The sequence below is a fragment of the Dipodomys ordii genome, unplaced genomic scaffold, assembly GCF_000151885.1.
Source record: "Dipodomys ordii isolate 6190 unplaced genomic scaffold, Dord_2.0 Scaffold10, whole genome shotgun sequence".
Classification (NCBI taxonomy): domain Eukaryota; kingdom Metazoa; phylum Chordata; class Mammalia; order Rodentia; family Heteromyidae; genus Dipodomys; species Dipodomys ordii.
The window spans coordinates 13,671,502-13,693,041 of NW_012267226.1; the positions used below are offsets into that span (position 1 = coordinate 13,671,502).

Here is a 21,540-nt window from a genome sequence, read left to right on the forward strand (position 1 = left end):
GCTTTTTTTTTATATAGAAGATGATCTGTCTCTTTGTCTACCTCATTTCTGATGAGAAAATTTAAAACACTAAAATATCCAACTATATATCCTCTTGCCATTGGAGCAATGATATCATGTGTATGACATGTCATACACTTTCTGGAAAAATCCAACAGTTCACTCCTGACATCAGTATGAAAAGCAAATAGCTTCTTGGTTCTATTGTGAAGCAGTATTTTGTTTTTGTTTTCACCCAGGCCGAAACACCCTCGGTGCCTCAGCCCATACTTTGAGAATTGTTATTACAGAAATTGGAAGAGGATACATCTTTAATTGTCTGTCTCACTTTGCAGTTCCGCTGCTAATAACGTAACTCCCATAATCTCTACCGACAGGAAAGGATATTTGTGTGTGTCTATAACCACCAGCATGATTCTTTTCTTTTGCTTCCAGTTATGGAAATTCCTAAAGCCCAATACTCCCCTGGAAGCTCGGATTTCTAAGCAATGGTGTGAAATTGGTTTCCAAGGTGATGATCCGAAAACAGATTTTCGAGGAATGGGACTTCTGGGCCTCTATAATTTGCAGTAAGTAAAATGAAGAGTAATTGAGTAGTTGAGTGATGTTCTGGTGTTCATGTATTGAAATGGCCAAGTACAGTTACTAGGGCCAGACGTCCCTGCCTAAAAGACTCCATAAAAACATCCTCTCAAAGGAAACTCAGGTTTACAACATTTTGTTTAAAAAATGCCTGCATTTTCTTCCTATGTCAACAGATGTCATGCATTTTAAAGCAAATCTCAAACATATTGTTTTTTTCCATTTCCTGGAGTTCATCTTGATAAATACTATTTTATATGATCAGAGGCATGTGGGCATTGTGTCTTTGAGTTCCTCCCCTAAGAGTTTGCTCCTTTGGTTTCACTGTGTGAATGTCCTGTATAATTTATCATGTCCAGGTATATTTTAGAAAATACAGAGAAAACAGGCACTGTTTACCTCGCTGAGCTTGGATAACCTCACTTAACATGATTTGTTTTAGGTCCATCCATTTTGAAATATATTATTAAAACTTCAGTATGATAAAAAACTTCAAACATGCGGGAAAAAAATGTAAAGAAGATGGTTTGAAAAAAAAAATAGCGCCTTACACTGACCACCTCAAAGCAGGAATTGTCAAGGATGGAAATTCTTGCACCGTGATTTTTTGGACATAAACGTGTTAACGAAAACCCTATATCATTTATTATTTCATCCCTTTCATTCCAATATGTCAATATTTCCTTGTGAGATTTATTGCATTCTATTAGCAGCAACTGTTAATATAATGCAATGTTGATGTTTGGGGTTCTTCAAAAAAAATCTTCTAACACTCCACAATAGTCCATATTCAGCTGGGCGCTAATGGCTCACGCCTGTAATCCCAGCTACTCAGGAAGCTGAGGTCTGAGGACCACGGTTCAAAGCCAGCCCCAGTAGTAAAGTCTGTGAGACTCTTATCTGCCATAAACCACCAGAAAACTGGAAATGGTGCTGTGGCTCAAGTGGTAGAACCCTCATCTTGAGCTGAAGAGCTGAGGGACAGCTCCCAGGCCCAGAGTTCAGGCCCCACGACTGACAAAAAAAAAGGTCCATATTCAATTTGTCCAATTCTTCCAAGAGTGTCTTTTAAAACTTACTTTTTTTCAAGTTCAGTTCACATCAGACCACCCATTGCGCTTGGTTCAGTTGTACACTCTCCTCTGATTGTCCTTTCGCCCCCCCTCTCCTGTGTCATGAGTTGGATTCAAGATCATAGAAATGTCTTACAGAAATGTTCCATGGTGAGGATTTGTCTGCTTGCACCATGTTCTGTATTTTCTGGAAATTGGAGGCATTCCGAAAGGCTTAAAGTAACTGGGTCGTCATCATGGGGGAGATATGTGGTACTTACAGCTTTGTGCTCAGATGGGTCAAAGCCATCCTAGCCTAGTGGGTCATTTGCCTTTCCTGCTTCCTTAATCTCCTCTGAACCACCTGATCTGGCTTTTCTGATTCTGTTCTCCTTCCCACCGCTGTTGGCCAGAACTTTATAGACACTATCTCCTTTATCAGCTATGGTTATTTGGTTTCTCTGAAACACAATGGACAGTTGCTCTGTTTTTCTATTTGGTTGCTAGTTATCTAGTAAGGAGTTGGTGCCCTAGTTTCCTGATCAAAACTTTTTTTTTTTTACTTTTTTTCTGGGCTTTGAGCCTCATGCTAGTTCTGTACCACTTGAGCCATACTTCCAACCCTGCTTTTTGTTAGTTATTTTAGAAATAGAATCTAGCTAGGGAACTTAGCCTAGGGTGGCCTTGAACCGTGATTCTCCATATCTCAGCTCCCTGATTAATTAGGATTACAGATTTGGCTTCTCTGTTTTTGAAATAGAATTTAACTCTTATTTGTATAGGTTTACTGTGATTCAGCTAATTGCACTTCTTATTTTTTTATTGATACTCATCAGTAGTCATCATTTTTCGAACCACAGAATTCTTTTCACATTGGCTTTTGTCTGTTGTCATCACTCTGCGAGGGGAGCAATACATTGAGCTGGTTTGGGTGGCATCTTGCTCTCTTTTTAACTCTTTCCCTTTAAGTTTAGTGAGTTGACTCACCATCTATTGTTTTATGAAATGTCTGAAATGCTACATCATCAGGTAAAGTGAATGAGTGAATAGCAAATAGATCTTAACAATCAAGGAGGTGGATTAGCCAGGCTCTGGTGGCTTATGCCAATAATCCTAGCTACTTAGGAGGCTGAGATCTGAAGATCAAGGCTCAAAGCACGTAAATCTGAGAGACTCTTATCTCCAATTAAACAGCAAAATGCTGAAAGTGGAAGTGTTATTCACGTGGTAGAGTGGCAGCCTTGAAGGAAAAAAGCTAAGCAAGAATATGAGGCCCTGAGTTCAAGCCCCTGTACTAGCACAAAAAATTTTTTTAAAGAGAAAGAAAAAAGCCCCAAAGGACAACCAAAAGATGAAATGAAACTCAATCTCATTAATAATCACAGAGACTAATGAAATTGCTGATCTAAATTTTTCTGAAAGGAAATTCAAGAACCTACGTGTATAGATAAACTTATATGAACATCCAATTAAATCATGTATGCTTTGCTTTTATATGCTCACTGCCTTTACAAAGTACTTTTATGAAGTCCTTTTGTGAAGTACTTGCTTTTCTGCTGATTCTTTTAGAGATGAAATGTTTCGGCACTCTCTCTGAAACAAGTGATAATTTTATGCCTCTGATAACCTTATTAAGGGGTCATCTTATGTGGGTATCTCTGAATTTCACCTGGCCTCAAGCTGGAGCAAAGTAAATGTATTCAGCGGACTCAGAGTTACAGTTCATTTTCTCTCCCACTGCAGGTATTTTGCAGAAAGGGACACGACAGCGGCTCAGCAGGTCCTTTCTGACTCTCTTCATCCAAAATGCAGGTAACTGGTGAAGGATGGATTGGGCTTAATAGGTTAGGCAAAGGCCTACAAGTGAGATTATCAAGAGGCCTACAACTCTCCCAAACAAGCCCTTTTGTCGAATAGATGGTGAACTCTTTGAGCATTGATTCTTGGATTAAGATGTCAAGTGCCTCGTTCAAGAGGGATATGTGTTTAAAGGGACTGATTATGTCACTCATGTCCTGAAAGACTCAGGAGGACTGGGTCTGAGAGAAACAGTTGATAGATACCTAAGAGGGTATATTGGAAATAGCATGGAAGTCAAGAAATCAGGGACCAGGAAGTGGCACTGTGGCCCAAGTGGCAGAGTGCTCACTTGAGCTAAAGAGCTCAGGGATAGCACCCAGGCTCAAAGTTCAAGCCCCATGACTGACAAAACAAAGAAATCAGGGACCAGCTAGATGCCAGTAGCTCACGCCTATAATCCTAGTTACTCAGGAAGATGAGATCTGAGGATCTTGGTTCAAAGCCAGCCTAGGCAGGAGAAGTCATGAGACTCTTATCTCCAGTTACCAAAAAGTTAGAAGTGGAGCTGTGGCTCATGTGGTAGAGCACTAGCCTTGAGCAAAAAATCCTCCAGGACAGCACCCAGGCCTTGACCCCAAGAACTACCTGAGATAGTCTAGAATTATTGTGCCTTATTTTCTACCACCATCATATCCAAATTCTATTTGCATTTTCTTAACATTTTTTTTCTTTTACCTTTCTTAACATTTTTTTTCTTTTACTGAATTCGTGAAGGGATATCACTAAAGAGGAAATAAGGTATTTTGTCTTTGCTTTTGTGTTTCGTTTCCTTTATTTTATTTTAGAATGCATTGGGGTAAGAATTTGTAAAAGAGATACAGATTTATTTTTTTTTTAAAATACTGCATCTACCAAGTTTTCATGTAATTCATTCTTTGAGGACTGTTTTTCTTAGCTGCAAATCAGGTGAAACTAAGCAGATGGAAAAATGGCAAAGGAGCCTTTTGTTCAGCCACAGGTGAACGTGGCTGGAGGGAGTGTTCATCTAAAAGACCCATCACCTAAAGGCTGACCACCACTCCACACAGAATGGAATCCCCAAGAGGGATGTTTAATTGGGGATTTGGTTGCACAAAGAAAAGTTATTCTTTCATTCACCTATTTCTAATTTGATTATTATAGTTACTGTGTGTGTGTGTGTGTGTGCATTGTTAGTTGCTTTTCTTCTAAGGTGAGTTCCAGTATTTTGCTCTCATGGTTTTGTGTCATTTTTCTCCTTGGCACCACTGCAGCGTAGTTGTTAGTGCTTATTCATAAGGCTTATGCATTATGAATTCTATCATAATGTTCTCAGTATTCAGGAGGAGGTTGACTTTTGGGGGGTCCTCCACCCTAGCCCCATTTGGTCAGGGTTCATTAAATTATATTGCACTCTGCCCCTTTGTATTTGTAAGGTTCTCTAATATATAAAATTTTTCTTTTTCTTTTCTTTTCTTTTTTTTTTTTGTCGGTCGTGGGGTTTGAACTCTGGGCCTGGGCGCTGTCCCTCAGCTCTTCAGCTCAAGGCGAGCGCTCTACCACTTGACCTACAGCGCCACTTCCGGTTTTCTGGTGGTTTATTGGAGATAGGAGTCTCATGGTCTTTCCTGCCCGGGCTGGCTTTGAACCGCAATCCTCAGATCTCAGCCTCCTGAGTAGCTAGGATGTGAGCCACCAGCGCCCGGCTTAAAATTTTTCTTTTTCTTTAAGAAAAATATTAAAATCACTTTGTTTTTTGTGATACAGTGCATAGCTGACAGGATGCTATTTTGAGTTTTTAACTATATCCTGTCAATTGCATATTTCTGTAATATGGAGCCTGTGAACTAACTCCCTCCCAACTAAAATTGGCTGAGGGTCTCCATGTGTCCACGCTGGTTTTCCTAAAGGAATATCAGTCAGAAGATATGCGAAGCTTCAAGTCTTCATTTGAAGATTTGAAATCTTCATTGGAGGGAGATTAAGTTGGTCTGTGAACCATTCTCAAAAATAAATAAATAAAAATGCATGATTTTAATTTGTAGCTCCTATGCCAGCCATCAGAGAGGAGTTATTTGAGAGTTTGCATGGCTACTTTTATCTAAGAAGAGACTGATGTTTATGTCGGTGTGTGTCATACATGTGTATAGACATGTAAATAAAATTATCAGGGACTGGGAATATGGATTAGTGGTAGAGTGCTTGCCTAGCTTGCATAAAGCCCTGGGTTTGATTCCTCAGTACCATATAAACAGAAAAAGCTGGAAGTGACACTATGGCTCAGTGGTAGAGTGCTAGCCTTGAGCAAAAAGAAGCTCAGAGACAGTGCCCAGGACTGGCAAAAAAAAAATAGATAGATAGATATCATACTTTATCCATCAAATCACAGTACACATTGAAACTCATGTATTAATTGCTTCAAATTGACTCAAGTGTTTGTTTTTGCTTTGGTTTGGACCCCCCCTCCCACCTTCCAGCTGTGGGGCTTGAACACAGGGCCTGGGTGCTGTGTCTGAGCTCCTTTGTTCAAGGCCTGCACTCTACCACTTTGAACCACAGCTCTACTTTTGGTTTTCTGGTAGTTAATTGTAGATAAGGGTCTCACAGACTTTCCTGCCTGGGCTGGCTTTGAACCACGATCCTCAGATCTCAGCCTCCTGAGTAGCTAGGATTACAGGTGTGAGCCACCAGTGCCCAGCTTGGTTTTTGTTTTGTTTTGTTTTAAGAAGGGGAAAGGAAGGGCACAGAAAAGGAGGGAAGAAGAGTGAACAATTGCAGTCATGTTAACAGTATACGCTCCATGAAAACTGAGCCACGTAACTTGTGGGCAGGGCTGGAAGTGAGAAAGTAGGGGAAAGTGAAGGAAGGGGTGACATTGTCCAAAATAAGAAATGTACTCGTTCCTTGACTTATGAACTAGCAACCCCCTCAGTACAGCGCAATTATCAATAAGAACAATAAAATTATATTTAAAAAAAACAGCTGCCATCTTAACATGACTTTAAAGTAGGTACTTTGAGTCATAGCCAGTCATTTGCAGGGTAGAAAGCATAGTTACTAAGGTAACTCCTTTGCATGATATTTTGTGCTTGTATGCTGTGTGTTTGTTGTGGTATATATTGTGGTAGTGTGCTGTGTGTATCTTATAATACTTTCTAGTTGTGGTCTTGTGTGTATAGTGTACACGCTTCGTAACAGCATTTGTCCCGCATTCCAGAGAACTCAGCTTTCTCCTACTTCAGAGGAGAGCTAAGCTTTCAGAACTCTACTTTCAAAATGATTAGTTCCAACGCTAACTGGTATTTTGTGTTTTGTCGTGGTTGTTGTTTCTACTGTGACCCTTCGAATAAAGGTTACATCGTTCAGGAGGAAGAGCAGAACAATCTTCTCCCCTACAAGACCTCAGCAGTGGAGGGAGATAGACAAATAAACACAGTTTTATTTAGAAGTTCAAGTTAGGAAATGGATTAAATAGAGCTGTTATAGCTTAGCTGACTTAGCCAGGGAAATGTCATAGCACTTGTTGGAACAGAAGTTTTATTTTTATTTTTATTTTTTTGGGTCCGGTCATGGGCCTGAATTCTGGGCCTGTGTGCTGTCCCTCAGCTCTTCAGCTCAAGGCTAGCGCTCTACCACTTGAGCCACAGTGCCACTTCCAGCTTTTTTCCTTTTGTGGTGCTGGGGAATCGAACCCAGGGCCTCATGCATGCAAGGCAAGTGCTCTACCACTGAGCCACCTTCCCAGCCCCTGGAACAGAAGTTTTAAACTTTGTATGCCGTTCCTTCCTCCTGTTCCCTCTCTCATTCCATTTGCCCCTCCTTCCTTTCTTTTCTTCTTTCCTGTTTTCCTTCTTCTTTCCTTTCCTTCCTTTCTTCCTCTTTCCTCTTCTTTGCCCTCCTTCTTTCTTTCCCCCTTCTCTTTATTCTGTCATTTATTTACCAATAAAACATTTATTTGGAAAATGTGAAGCAGGGGTCATAAATAGGCTGCAGTGGGACAAATACCTCGAGATAAAAACAAAGCAAAATCCAGTGGCGAATCCTGAGCGTGAAGCAACTTCTAGTCAGGAGAGAAGGAGATGAGGGCAGGCAAGCTTTCACTAAAAAGGTAGTCTGTGATGAGGCTAATGTTAAGGAATGTCTTGATGTTAAAGAATATCTTAATACTAAAGTGAATTGCGGGTTAATTCACAATCTCAAATAAGTCTGCTTATGAACTTCATATGAAAGTGCATTGTTGCTTTTTGTGTTGTTCTGTTTTACTAAGACAGGTTCTCACACTGTAGCATAGGCTGGCCTCCAGCTCATGAGCCTCCTTTCCCAGTCCTCCAGCTGTTGCCATGTTCTGCTCATACTGTTGTTTTTAACGCTGATGGTATTCATTAGATCAGCATTTGGGTAGCCAAGGTACAGACACATAGTTAATAGTTTTGCACAAGAAAGTGAATATCTATTAAGATTAAATGGTATTTGTTTATTTCTTTGTTCTTTTAGTAAGTTCAGCAAAGCAGAATGGGAGAAGAAAAGGATGGATAAAGCAATTGGGTGAGTGCAAATCTCACTTAAGTAAAGATTGTGAGTCTGAACGAGATACAGCACAAAATGTCCTCGGAGTGCTGTGAATGATGACAGGATGGAATTCCATTTGCCCTGATGGAATGTGAAGCCCAGATATTTTTCAGAAGGACCCATTTATGTTTCTAGACTTAATTGTATGATTATGTATGACTTTATCTCTAATCCACTGCCAAGATAAAGAAAGTTACAGCTGTAAGGAAATCATTTTCAAAATATATCACTTAGAGATGGATTTGTCAGTTCTTAAGGTTTTCTACCAAGTATAGGGCTATTAGAGAAAAATGTACTTTAAACACTTTTTTTCCGATAATGCCTTTCATCCAGACATAGTTCTGTGCTAGATTTGTAGCAACAAAGAAAGTTTGAGAATTTATACCCTACCCCTTCTCTTCATGCTAGTCCTGGGACTTGAACTCAGGGCCTGGGCACTGTCTCAGCTTCTTTTGCTCAAGGCTAGTGCCCTACCACTTGAGCCACAGCTCCACTTCTGGCTTTTTGGTAGTTCATTGGAGATAAGAGCCCCACAGGTTTTCCTGCCCAGGCTGGCTTCAAACCACACTCCTCAGATTGAGTAGCTAGGATAACAGGTGTGAGTCATGGGCACCTGGCTTCCTTTCCATTTTTAATATATACATCAAAAAGAGACTAGAAAATATACTTTATACTAATAGAGTTAAATTTTTCCTCAGTTGAAAATCAATATCAGCAATACTCACAAGACAATATGTTGGAAATGATCTGTACAACTTGGGGAGTTGGAGTGGGGGGAGTAAAGAGGAAGAAAAATGAGGGAGGGGTAACAAGTTAGACAAGAAATGTAATTACTACCTTACTTATGTAACTGTAACCACTCTGTATATCGCCTTAACAATAAATTTTTTTAAGAACACACATGAAGCCGGGCGCTGGTGGCTCACGCCTGTAATCCTAGCTACTCAGGAGACTGAGATCTGAGGATCACGGTTCAAAGCCAGCCCGGGCAGGAAAGACCGTGAGACTCCTATCTCCAATAAACCACCAGAAAACCGGAAGTGGCGCTGTAGCTCAAGTGGTAGAGCGCTCGCCTTGAGCTGAAGAGCTGAGGGACAGCGCCCAGGCCCAGAGTTCAAGCCCCACGACCGATAAAAAAAAAAAAAAAGAACACACATGAAGTAGAAAAAATGTTAATTGACTTAAAAATATGAATCAAGCTTCCATACCATAGAGGACAAATAGTTCTTGGCTGTGATGTTTATATTGAATTGATTGGCATTTAGTTGAGAGATTTTTACATATGTTCTTAAAGGAAATTGGCCAGTAGCTTTTTGTTAATGTTTTTGTTGAATTCCTTACCTAGTTTTGAAAGTAGTATAAAATTGATCACAGGTAATAGGCTAATAGATGTCTCTATTTCCTAAAAAAAAAAAAAAGTCAGTATGATTTATTTTTTAAAATGTAGAAGACCTGGGAAAGAAAACCAAAAGAGTTATCATCCCAATCTTACTATTTTTGCATACCTAAATTAATGTTTTATAGAGCCTCATTCTAGCCTTTTTCCATGCATATATGTGTATGTATGAGAAAACTTGGTTCTTTTTACTCATGCTTAGTCTTTAAGAATGTAGTTTTAGGGGCTGGGAAGGTGGCTCAGTGTTAGAGTGCTTGCCTTGCATGAATGAGCCCTGGGTTAGATTCCTCAACACCACATAAGCAGAAAAATCCAGAAGTGGCACTGTGGCTCAAGTTGTAGAGTGCTAGCCTTGAGCTGAAGAGCTGAGGGACAGCGCCCAGGCCCAGAGTTCAGGCCCCATGACCCCCCCTCCCAAATTATATATATATATATATATATATATATACATATACATATAATTAGCTGACATTACATATTACCCTGGCTTATTTTTCTAGCCATCTTCCTTAAGATGTTTATTTACTTCTTTAGAAGTTTCCCTATCTTGACATTAAGAATCATACTATAATAATATAGTGTAGAGCTTAATCTACTTCAGGTATATTTCTATCATATGAATTAACAAATCAAAGTATATATGAACTCTGTTTTCTTGAGAAACTGTATGATAAATTACAAAAGTCAAAACTTCAACATTGTAGAGAAGAAAACTTTCTTTTTTTTTTTTTTATTTTTGCCAGTCCTGAGGCTTGAACTGAGGAAATGGGTGCTGTTCCTGAACTTTTGCACTCAAGGCTAGTGCTCTACCACTTTGAGCCATAACACTACTTCTGGCTTTGTCTGTGATTAATTGGAGATAAGAGTCTCACAGACTTTCCTGCCCACACTGGCTTCCAACCATGATCCTTAGATCTCAGCCTTCTGAGTAGCTAGGATTACGGGCGTGAGCCACCAGCGCCCGGCAGAAGAATAACTTTCTACTCAGATAAGTTGAAAAGGAATTTCAGCTTCAGGTTAATCAGTTTGCCAAGTGTCTTGCTTCCTGTCTGTGTGACACTGTTGGTTTTCTGGCTTTCACTTGCAGGTACTCCTTTGCAATTGTGGGCATCAATATCACCGACCTGGCCTATAATCTTCTGGTGAGCGGAGCTCTAAAAACCCACTTCTACAACATTGCCCCAGAAGCTCCAACCTTGTCTCACTTTCAGCAAACATTCTGTAAGTGTTCTGGTGTTTAACTATCCATAGAGATTTCTAAAGAACAAAGGTCAAAGGTGAGGGGCTGGGAAGGTGGCTCAGTGGTAGAGTGCTTGTCTCACATACAGGAAGCCCTGGGTTTGATTCCTCAGCACCACATAAACAGAAAAGACTGGAAGTGGTGCTGTGGCTCAAGTGGTAGAGTGCTAGCCTTGAGCTGAAGAGTTCAGGGACAGCGCCCAGGCCCTGAGTTCAGGCCCCACGACCGACAAAAAAAGTCAAAGGCGAAACACTTGTGACTTGGTTGCTTTGTGTAGGCCCTTTGAAATTCATCCTTTGGTTTGAGTTATTTTGTTTGTTTTTCATTCTAACATTTTCAGGCATCATGAATTTTCTTCTTTTCTAGAAAGCTCTTACATGAAATCCAGCCAGTCAACTTCTGGACTGACTGTAAGATGCCTTAAGTATCTTTCTCCTTATCTAGAATAGCATAGCTCTGCAGGCAGCCTGGGAAAACTGTTAGATCTCTATGTGTTGTAGCAGAAATGAAATCTCTTAAGACTAGAAGATAAAGTTGAAAAACTTGCTCATGACTGGGAGAGAGCAAGGGAAGAGGTGATATGGTCCAGAAAGAAATGTACTTGCTACCTGACTTATGTAACTATAGCCTCTCTCTACATCACCTTTATAGAATAAAAGAACATTAAAATAAAAATAAATTTTAAAAAGTAATTAGAAGAATCAAAAAATGATCAGGAAGTGGAACATAAGAACATTGACGACAAAAAAATAGAAAATAAGGACTGGGAATGTGGCTTAGTGGTAGAGTGCTTGCCTAGCATACATGAAGCCCTAGGTTTGATTCCTCAGCACCATATACACAGAAAAGGCTGGAAGTGGTGCTCAAGTGGCTCAAGTAGTAGAGCACTGGCCTTTAGCTTTCAGAAATAGACTAAAATAGATCCCCAACAAGATCCATATGATTCTGAGACTGTTATGACACAGGAAAGAGACAATTCTGGAAATTTCCAAACCGTCCCATGAAGAGTCTGGAATTAAGATGACATTTGACTTCTCGACATCAGTACTGTGTTCTAGGGCACAATAGAATAACGCAAACAAGAATTTAATAAAGCCTCGTGCCTGTAATACTAGCTACTCATGAGGCTGAGATCTGAGGATGGTGGTTCAAAGCCAGTGGGGGCAGAAAAGATCCCTTCCCCGAGATTCTTATCTCCAATTAACCACTCAAAAACTGGAAGTGGACCTCTGGCTCAAAGTGGTAGAACACTAGACTTGAGCAAAAGAGCTCAGCGATAACACCAAGGCCCTGAGTTCAAGCCCCATAACCAACAAAAAAAAATTAGTAAAGTGTAAAAGGAAAATTATTTCCAGTTTTGAATTCTAGTCCCACCTATCTTACCAATTAAGTATTGAAGTAAAGACCTTTTTACATGCGAGTTATTAAACATTTTACACTATACCTTCATCAGGAAGCTCCTAAAAGATATTGTTTTTACAAAATAAAAATAATCCTAAAGGGAATACACTTTCAATGCACTTGAGGGAAATCAGGGGAGTAGTTTTGAAAGAAACTAGAATGAGTTTAATTTTAGGCAAAGTGAAAACAAACTCCTTTTGGGAAATCCGTATGGAGGACAGAATGGTCACTCTAATTTAAGGCTCGAAAACTGCAGAATAAGAAGGGCTCAAGCTACCGATTTGCAATTCATCAGAGCTGGGGCGGGATCAGAGCCACACAGTAAGAGATCTCTTCAGGGCAGTAGTTCAAGTTACCATCATAGGGAATTGCCATTTAAAGGTAGGAATGTTTGTTTTGCACAGAGGCTCATACATCGCAAGCACTCAGTAATGGATGTGTGAATGGATGATGGATGGATGGGTGGATGGATGGAATGTTGGATGTTTTTCTTTGTAGAAGAAAGGAAAGTCTGATTGATCTGGGAAATGTTAGCCCTGACCAAACTGATAAAAATCCTAGCCTGGTGAGTAAAGATGAAGTGAGCACTCTTCATTGTTTGGAAACAGCAGTCCCCCATAGATTAGCTGAGAAGCGTAGGGGCTCAGGGAGACTTTAGCAGAAGCAAACGGGTGCCCTAGATTCATTTTCCTTCCGTGGAACCTGATGAGTTCTGCACATCTCCTCTGTAATAGTCTTGCAATTATCTGTGTCCTTGCGTGCAACTCTGTTCTCTCTTAACTGGATGCGGTGAAGCAAGGCCAAGACACATTCAAGTAGCAATAAATACATGGCAGGTTGGCAGTGGAAAGCCAAATTAGTATTCAAAGCAAGTATTTTAGCCAGGTGGGAGAATATCAGAATATAATGTCTCTATCATTCTGCCTTTATGGTCCTATTCAGTGAATACTGCCCTGCCAAGGCAGTGTGCTACAAAAAATTACCTAAAGCCCCACTGAACACAGCCCTATTGAAATGGAGTGACGTTAGGTGTGGTGAGGAGAGAAAACTACAATGGTCAGAGAGAAAGGGGCATTTTTTTTTCCTTTGACCCTTAAAAGAGCTATCAAGAAGGACAAAGAACATACTAAGAAAAGCAGCCCAGTGTAGTGGTAGAAAACTAGCTGCTTTCAGATGTTGGTTTCCAGCAGTAATTGTGTAATTGGGCACCATTCAAGAGCCCTGTCCTCTGTAAAGTGGAGATGTAGCATCTGCCTATGCCACACAGCTACGGCGTAAAGTAAGTGAGAGATGGCAAGCAATAGCTCGAGCTCTGTTTCCTCCTCTTTTCTACACTCCCTGCTTAGCTTCCTTGGCTAACAGATCACCAGCTGACATGGTACCCATCTCCTTTTCTTCAAGAGAACAAGAACGAAAGAATACAGGATTTCTATCTGATCTAATGTCGTGTCTCTGTTATTTGTATGTTCTTTGGCAGATGGACTAAGCAATTAGCCCAATGAATTTTTTTTAACACTGTAGTATTGCACGAGTAAGCGCAGTTTGATTATTATACTGCATACCTTGGAATCCAGTCTACCATGTCTGCATTTTTTTTATTGAGATCACTATCTATGGACTCTACTTATTTTCCTGATGGGTAAGAGGGTTCCAAGGACTATGTCTACAAGCTTTACCATTTAAGTTTGTACCCTTAGGAGGAAACATTGCAAGGGTAATGTTCAATAATGACCCACCTCGGTCCTGATCTCCTAGCCATTGTTTAAGCCTTTCAAGACAAAAAAAGGAGATAGAAATGCTACCTGCCTTGTTTGATTATTCCACATTATATACATGTATATAGTGCTCACATTGCCTCCTTCCTATCAGTTTTTACAATTAATTTTTTAAGGTGATTTTCAGCCAGGCATTGGTGGCTCATGCCTGTAATCCTAATTACTCAGGAGGCTGAGATCTGAAGATCTCAGGTCAAAGCCAGCCCAAGCAGGAAACTCTGTGAGACTCTTATCTCCAATTAACTACCAGAAAACCAGAAGCAGCACTATGGCTCAAAATGGTAGAACACTAGTATTGAGCACAAAAGCTCAGGGACAGTGCCCAAGCCTTGAGTTCAAGCCCCATGATTGACAAAAAAAAAAAAAGATGATTTTCCACAGAGCTTGTTCATCACTGTCAATAGAAGTAAAGATGCTGTTTATCCAGGAGACACTAATGAGATACATTACAGATAGTTTGAATTTATGGTGTTAGAAACCTGACTGGAGCTAGGCACAGGTAGCTCATACCTGTTATCCTAGCTACTCAGGATGCTGAGATCTGAGGCTCACGGTTCAAAGCCAGCCTGGGCAGGAAAGTCCATGAGATTCTTATAACCATATCACCAGAAAACCGGAAGTGGTGCTGTGGCTCAAGTGGTAGAGCAAACTTATCTTGAGCTGAAGAGCTGAGGGACTGCCCAGGCCCAGAGTTCAAGCCCCAAGACCAACCAAAAAAAAAAAAAAGAAAGAAGGAAGGAAGGAAGGAAGGAAGGAAGGAAGGAAGGAAAGAAAGCTAACTAGAGCAAAGGAAGGGGTAACATTGTCCAAAAGAAATGTACTCATTACCTAACATGAAATAACCCCTCTGTACATCACCTTTACAACAATTAAAAAATAATAATAAAAAGAAATCTGATACCAAATAACTCAAGTGGGTTTGCATTCTAAGACAAGTCAAATTATGTAGAAGGAAGGAAGAAAAGGAAGGTAGAGATGAAGGGTAAGGAGGGAGGGAAAAAAGGAGGGAGAGAGAAGGAAAAGAATTAGTCTCCTTTTCCATGGACTTTTCAGAGCTAGAAAGTCTATTAACAATTTCACATTGTCTAATGACAAATTTGTGCTGTTCAGAGTTAATTTATAATTCTTATTTTCTTATAATAGATTGTCAGCATGCATTTGTTTGATTTGTCAGTAATTTAAAACTCAGTTGAACCAAAGATCTTCTAGAGAAAAAAAAAGTCAAAGTGAAATCATTGTGAAAGAGAAGACCAGCATGTTCATTTAATTAGGAGGAGAAGAATGAAGAAGTCTCTGTTGATCTTTTAGATATGTTCCCAATATGATTCATATTCGAGAGATGGCAGAATCAAGTTAGGTGCTTGCTTTTTGGAAGTGAGAATAATTCTAAGTGTCATTGTATAAAAATAAAAAAAAAACAACTGTGCAGATGATTAGCTGCTGCTCTCCTAGTATTAAAGAATAAGCTTTTTCATGGTTTAGAGTTTTTTTAATTGTGGTAAAATCTAAGTAACACAAAATTTCCAATTAAAGCAATTGGATGTATTTAATTCCATGGCATCAATTATGTTTACAATGTGCAGCCTCACCACTATTCGTTTCCAAAATGTTTCCATCACTCCAATCAGAACTTTTGCATTCATTCAGCAGTAACTTTCCACATCTTCTCTCCCCGAGCCCTTATTTCCTTCCTGCCCCATCCATACAGTCATGGTCTAAAAGTAGGATCACACTGGTTTTGTGTGTCTCATTTCACTCAGAATGATATTTTCAAGGATTATCACTGTTGTAGCCTTTCTTGTTTCTACCTCATTTGTTGATGGACACATGGGTTGGTTTTACTTTTTGGTAATGGTGAGAAATGCTGTTGGGAACTTATGCATACAAGTATCTAAGTCTCTGCTTTCTAGTCCAGCTGGAGATCAGACCTAGGGCCTTGAGCATGAGAAGCAAACAATCTCCAATCTATCCCCAGCCCCTGGGTACTTAGCATAATTTAATTTTAGAAGGTTGCTTCATTGTAATAGTTGCATACCATATACTTAGGTGAAATCCACCCCCTCTGTATTACTCTTAACCACCCTCCTACCTCCCCCTCCTTTTAATAGATATATTTCTATTATGATATTATGCTATTTCCATATTACTATTATACTATTTCCATACATATATACATATTTATATGTACATATATATGTATATATATATACATGTTTCTTCTGTGACATTTACTCACCCATCGTTCTCTCCTTTCCTCCTCTCCCCACCCTTTGGTACCTCTCCTCCTAACTCCCCCTTTTACAATCATGCCAGATCATTATTTTTTTTAAGCCTCAGATCCTCAAGAACAATCCTCAACAATCATATTTGCTCAACTTCGATGTCTTTGGGGCTGCATGGTTCCTGTTGTTTGGGTCTCATTCATTCAGCATGAATTTGGATGTGGTTCAAGAGCTCAGCCCTCTCCTGTGTTCTCCATTGTCTACTCTGTAACAGGCTACTTGATGCACGAATTTCACAAGTTTTGGATTGAAGAGGACCCCATGGACATAATGGAATTTAATCGTGTGCGGGAGAAGTTTCGTAAGAGGATCCTAAAACAGCTACAAAACCCAGACATGGCGCTGTGCCCACATTTCGCTGCCTCTGAAGGTTTAATCAACATGTAGTTTCCCCCCACCCCCTCTCCCTCCAGTGGAATCTGGCTCATTGTCATGTTAGTTCTTACTTAAGCCCCAGCTCACATTGAATGCACGCAGTGCTTATATGCATGCCTTTTGGTACAGTATTTTCACCCCTTGGTCATACTTCTGAGATTCCCCAGGTACATTATTTCTGGAGTAGGCGTCTTCCAGTGACTGCTCACATTGTGGCTTTTGACAGTGTTACATCTCGCCTTGACACCCAGGAATGGAGTTTTCCTTTTTTTTTTTTTAGATTGTTTTTCTTCCTCCCTCTTAATTCAACATTACAGACTTCTTTTCCCTAGCTGTATTTTGTATGTAAGAAGTATAGCCCGAAATTTGTTCTGTGAGAGCCTTTTAATTTATTGATGTGTCTCATGACTACTGCTGCTAGCTTTTCAAGCCTGGTTCATGCTTGGACCACATTCTGATAAAATAGAAGACTTTAAAATAATACAGACAGACACATGATAAGCCAAACTCTTCCTTCAAACATAGCTGCGCATCATGACCCTGTATCAAAATTTACAAGAAGTCACTTTAGGTAGGAGCTGTTTCTATGTGATCATGACCATGTACCAAGACTTACAAGGAAGTCACTTTAGGTAGGAGCTGTTTCTGTGTGATCATGACCATGTACCAAGACTTACAAGGAAGTCACTTTAGGTAGGAGCTGTTTTTGTGTGAAGTACCACCGAATTATAGCGTAACTTCATCCCAGTAGCAATTGTGTCTTCATCATCTGGATATCGAATTACTTTATTTCCATAATTCTACTGGCTTGGATGTCTTCATGTGTTTATGATGCCTAGAGCCCCACAAAATAAGTCAGCATATTTCAAAATCTGCAAATCATTTTTCACTGCCTGCCTCCTGCTGAGCTCAGAGTCACCCCCAGCATGATTCTGATCCAAGCACCTTGGCTTGGTGAACTTCAACAATGACTGGTTTGCGTTCTATGTCAAGGGGCAATATTTTAAAACAATTTGCAAGAAAATGCAATACAAGAGAGAACCGTGCAATCTTTCTCAAAAATAAGGATCATGACTTATCTCCGTGGAAGAAGTAGATTGCTTGGGAAAAGTAAAGTTATTCTCAAACAGCTTAAAAGAATCATTTCCAGAAAATGTGGTTTAGTTTGGAATTATGACTGTAGTCTGTTGAATAGTATTTACCATGGCATTTCATACCCGTGGTATTTTATACTTTTGGACTCTCAAATTTTAGTATTATTAGATGTTTGTGTAATCACTTGCTTAAATGAATTTTGAGTACTGCCTGTCAGTTATATGAATAAATTACACATCATTCTACTGTAACACGGTGTGGGTTTTGTTTTAATATTTCTGCCTTTATACAGCCTCGGAACATGCAAATGTGTGCGTGGGTAGAATGTCAAAGAGAGACAACCTGGAACTGATGATAAATTGCTCAGTCAGTCAGAATAGCCAGGTGTAAATTAAACATGTTATGTCTGACAGATTTTTTTAAATCCTGAGCTCTGATGGTATTTTCATGAACAATCCAACTTTCTTACTTCCCATCACATCTAGCTTAGTTACTGCTAGACAGAAGAGAAAGAAGAAACATTAACTACCCCTTGTCTCCTTATCCATTCTAGTTACTGGACTGTATTATAAGTTCCCATTGTTTCCTTGTTTCTCTGGAAATTTCTTTCCTTTTCAGCTATGTTCTGGCGACAGCATCTTCCATTGCCTTTTCTTAGAAGATGGAAGTTATAGAAATGGGTACTACAGGATGAGTATTACACCATGAGTTAATACACCATGAGCAATGACAGAAGTATATATATTTCTCTCCAGAGGAAACGAGACATTGTGAACCCAGCAAATGGCTTTCCCCGGGAGCCTCCAGCTAGCTGCTGGAGATGAAGGCACTCTTCCGTGTGCGGCACATCGTTTGTCAGCCACATGTGGGCATTGTCTCCTCCTATCCACAGTTGTCCAACATCAGTGACATAACTTGATGGTCTGTGACACTTACGCCAGCTCCTGTCTCATCTGTTCAGCTCGAGGAAGCTGATGTTAAGCAAGTTAAGCCTTTCCCCTCCCAGCTCCTTGGATGCCATCTCTCAGTCGTATCCCAACATGGCCTCACAGCTTTAGGATGCACAAGCTCTGCTGGCTCCTTCTAGTTCAGAGTATTATTAGATTTCTCATTCACACCTCTTTGTGGAAGATGCACTCTACCCAATAACACAAAATGAAGTGAGAGAAGAGGAGAAGGTTTCGAATACATCAGCAGTGTATGATGTGCTTGTGTGTGTGTGTGTGTGTGTGTGTGTGTGTGTGTGTGTTTCCCTAGAGTATTTTTAGTTTGCTTATATTTATTCCATTGATTTAAAACACACACACACACACATTTCAGTAACACTTCAGGAAAAGGAAAAAAGAAAAAGAAAAAATGCCCTTTGAAGTATCATTTCTGAAACTTGAGATTTCAATTTGCCTTTTCTTCCCACCATTCTTACTATTGTACTTGACTTTGTTTGTTTGTTTTAAAAGCCTGATAACTCATCATCTTTTCCGTATTTTCTAAAAAAAGGCCTAAATATACTTTACAATGTATCTTCTAAACCAGGACTGGAGAGAAAGATGGTGAGAAAGATGTTTCTGTTCCTTTCCTTAGTACAACAGAGTAAACCTAGGCAGTTTAAGGAAATTGAGATATTATGTGACCAAAGGTAGGTGGAGGCGATTCAAGTAGGAATTGGCCACCCGCTCTCTATTATGCAAATATAACCCAGTTTCTTCACTGGCAGAGATGTGTCATCAGCTCCTATCCCAGATATTAGAGACCCATGAAAGGTATGGTTTGGGTCTGTGCCAAAAATTTCAACTGCACATAGGTCTAAATTCACCATGGAAAAATGAAGCCCAGCAAACCTACCCCAGGGCTACAAATTGTGTTGATACATGAACATATGGAACCAGACCAACCGTAAAGGGGAGAAAGGATGAGACCAAAGTTGGTGACGTATGGGGATAGATCCTGGAAGATGATGATGATAAGAGGAAGGAATAGAGAAGATAGAAAGCTGAAATTCAGGCCGGGCCTTGGTGGTGGCTCACGCCTGTAATCCTAGCTACTGAGGAGGCTGAGATCTGAGGATTGTGATGCAAAGCCAGCCTGGGAAGAAAAATCCCAATGAGGGGCTGGGAAAGTGGCTCAGTGGTAGAGCGCTTGCCTTGCATGCATGAGGCCCTGGGTTCAATTCCTCAGCACCACATAAGCAAAAAGAAAAAAGCTGGAAGTGGCACTGTGGCTCAAGTGGTAGAGTGCTAGCTTTGAGCTGAAGAACTGAGGGACAGCGCCCAGGCCCAGAGTTCAGGCCTCAAGACCAGACCCAAAAAAAAAAAAGAGCCTCACAGACTTTTCTGCCTGGGCTGGCTTCAAATTGCAATTTTCAGATCTCAGCCTCCCAAGTAGCTAGAGTGACAGGTGTAAGCCATCAGCACCCAGCCAAGTGTTTACTTTTGATGCAAGATATTACAGAAACTCTAGCTGTGAGAAGATCCTGTGTATTTCTGGTCTTCTTTAGATCACTGACTGACCTCTCTGACTTTGCTTATATCATCCATCATAAAATAATGGTAATTGCTCCTCTTCAAAAGAGTAATAACAAAAAAACAGTGCTGGGAGTGTGGCTTAGTGGTAGAGTTCTTGCCCAGCACACATGAAGTCCTGGGTTCAATTCCTCATTACCACATAAACAGAAAAAGCCAGAAGTGGTGCTATGGCTCAAGTGGAAGAGCACTAGCCTTGAGCGAAAGAAGCTCAGATCCTGAGTTCAAGCCCCAGGACTGGCAAAAAAAAAAAAGTAAGAATAAAACTAAAATATTATCAATTAAAGAACTTGAAAAATGCTGGGTAATAAACACAGGTTTAATTAGGGTTTGGTTTTTATCCATTTTGGTTTTCAGCTAGGAGCTTGTTCTAACAGAAAATTAATCTATAAATTCTATCCTTATAGCCAGTGTCCTGATTAATTCACTTCAGCAAATATTTATTGCGAACTTATTTTAGTGCAGGGCATCATGCCAAGTCTGGGTATTAAATAGGAAGCAAGACAGTGACTTTGGTCCATTTTTTTTCTCATGTGGAATATGGTGCCAAGCAAGAAATTCTGAGGGCCTGACCAAGACAGAGACTGCGGGGATAAAATAGAGTATCCTATCTCCTCAAAAAAAAGGAGATATATCAAGCTGGGTGCTGTGCCTCACACCTGTAATTCTAGCTATTCAGGAGGCTGAGACAGTTCAGTTCAAAGCCTGACTGGACAGGAACATCCCATGTGACTCTTATATCCAATTAACCAGGAAAAAGCCAGAAATGATGCTGTGGCTCAAGTGCTAGAGCTCTAGCTTTGAATGAAAATACTAAGGGACAAAGCCCAGGTCCTGATTTCAAGCCCCAGTACTAGCACAAACAATGAAGAGCCAGCCAGGCGCCGATAGCTCACGCCTGTAATCCTAGCTACTTAGAAGGCTGAGATCTGAGGATCATGGTTCAAAGCCAGCCCCGGGCAGGAATGTCCATGAGACTCTTTTCTCTAATTACCCACTAGAAAACTGTAGTGGCGCTGTGGCTCAATTGGTAGAGTGCTTGCCTTGAGCTGAAGAGCTGAGGGACAGCGCCCAGGCCCAGAGTTCAAGCCCCATGACCGAATTAAAAAAAAAAAAAGGAAGAGGGAGAATATTTGAGTAGTATGAAGTATTCTAGGATTTGGTCATATGTAGTGGTCAAGTACAGAGAGAAGAGTAGAGTGATTTCTAGGACCAGATGAATTATGTTATTAATTACTGGCTATCCACCCCCATGCTGTTCCTTGAGTCAAATGCTTTAAATTCATGGCTTTCTTGAAAATGAAAGCAAACTTTGGGACACATTGATTTTATCCATACTTTTTTTTTTTTGGGTCCGGTCGTGGGGCCTGAACTCTGGGCCTGGGCGCTGTCCCTCAGCTCTTCAGCTCAAGGCTAGTGCTCTACCACTTGAGCCA

At 40.3% G+C, this 21,540-nt stretch overlaps 1 protein-coding gene across 1 annotated transcript in view; it reads left to right on the forward strand.

The window, feature by feature from the left end:
* The window catches only part of Elmod1 (ELMO/CED-12 domain containing 1), a 30,690-nt gene extending 12,880 nt beyond the window's left edge, over positions 1-17,810 (forward strand). Inside the window, exons 6-11 of the mRNA XM_013009570.1 lie at positions 436-569; positions 3,378-3,446; positions 7,947-7,997; positions 10,505-10,638; positions 16,330-17,122; positions 17,184-17,810. Coding sequence (XP_012865024.1) covers positions 436-569; positions 3,378-3,446; positions 7,947-7,997; positions 10,505-10,638; positions 16,330-16,502 — 561 coding nt within the window. The 3' untranslated portion in view covers positions 16,503-17,122; positions 17,184-17,810. The remainder of the gene's footprint in view (positions 1-435; positions 570-3,377; positions 3,447-7,946; positions 7,998-10,504; positions 10,639-16,329; positions 17,123-17,183) is intronic.
* The last annotated feature ends 3,730 nt before the right edge of the window (positions 17,811-21,540 follow it).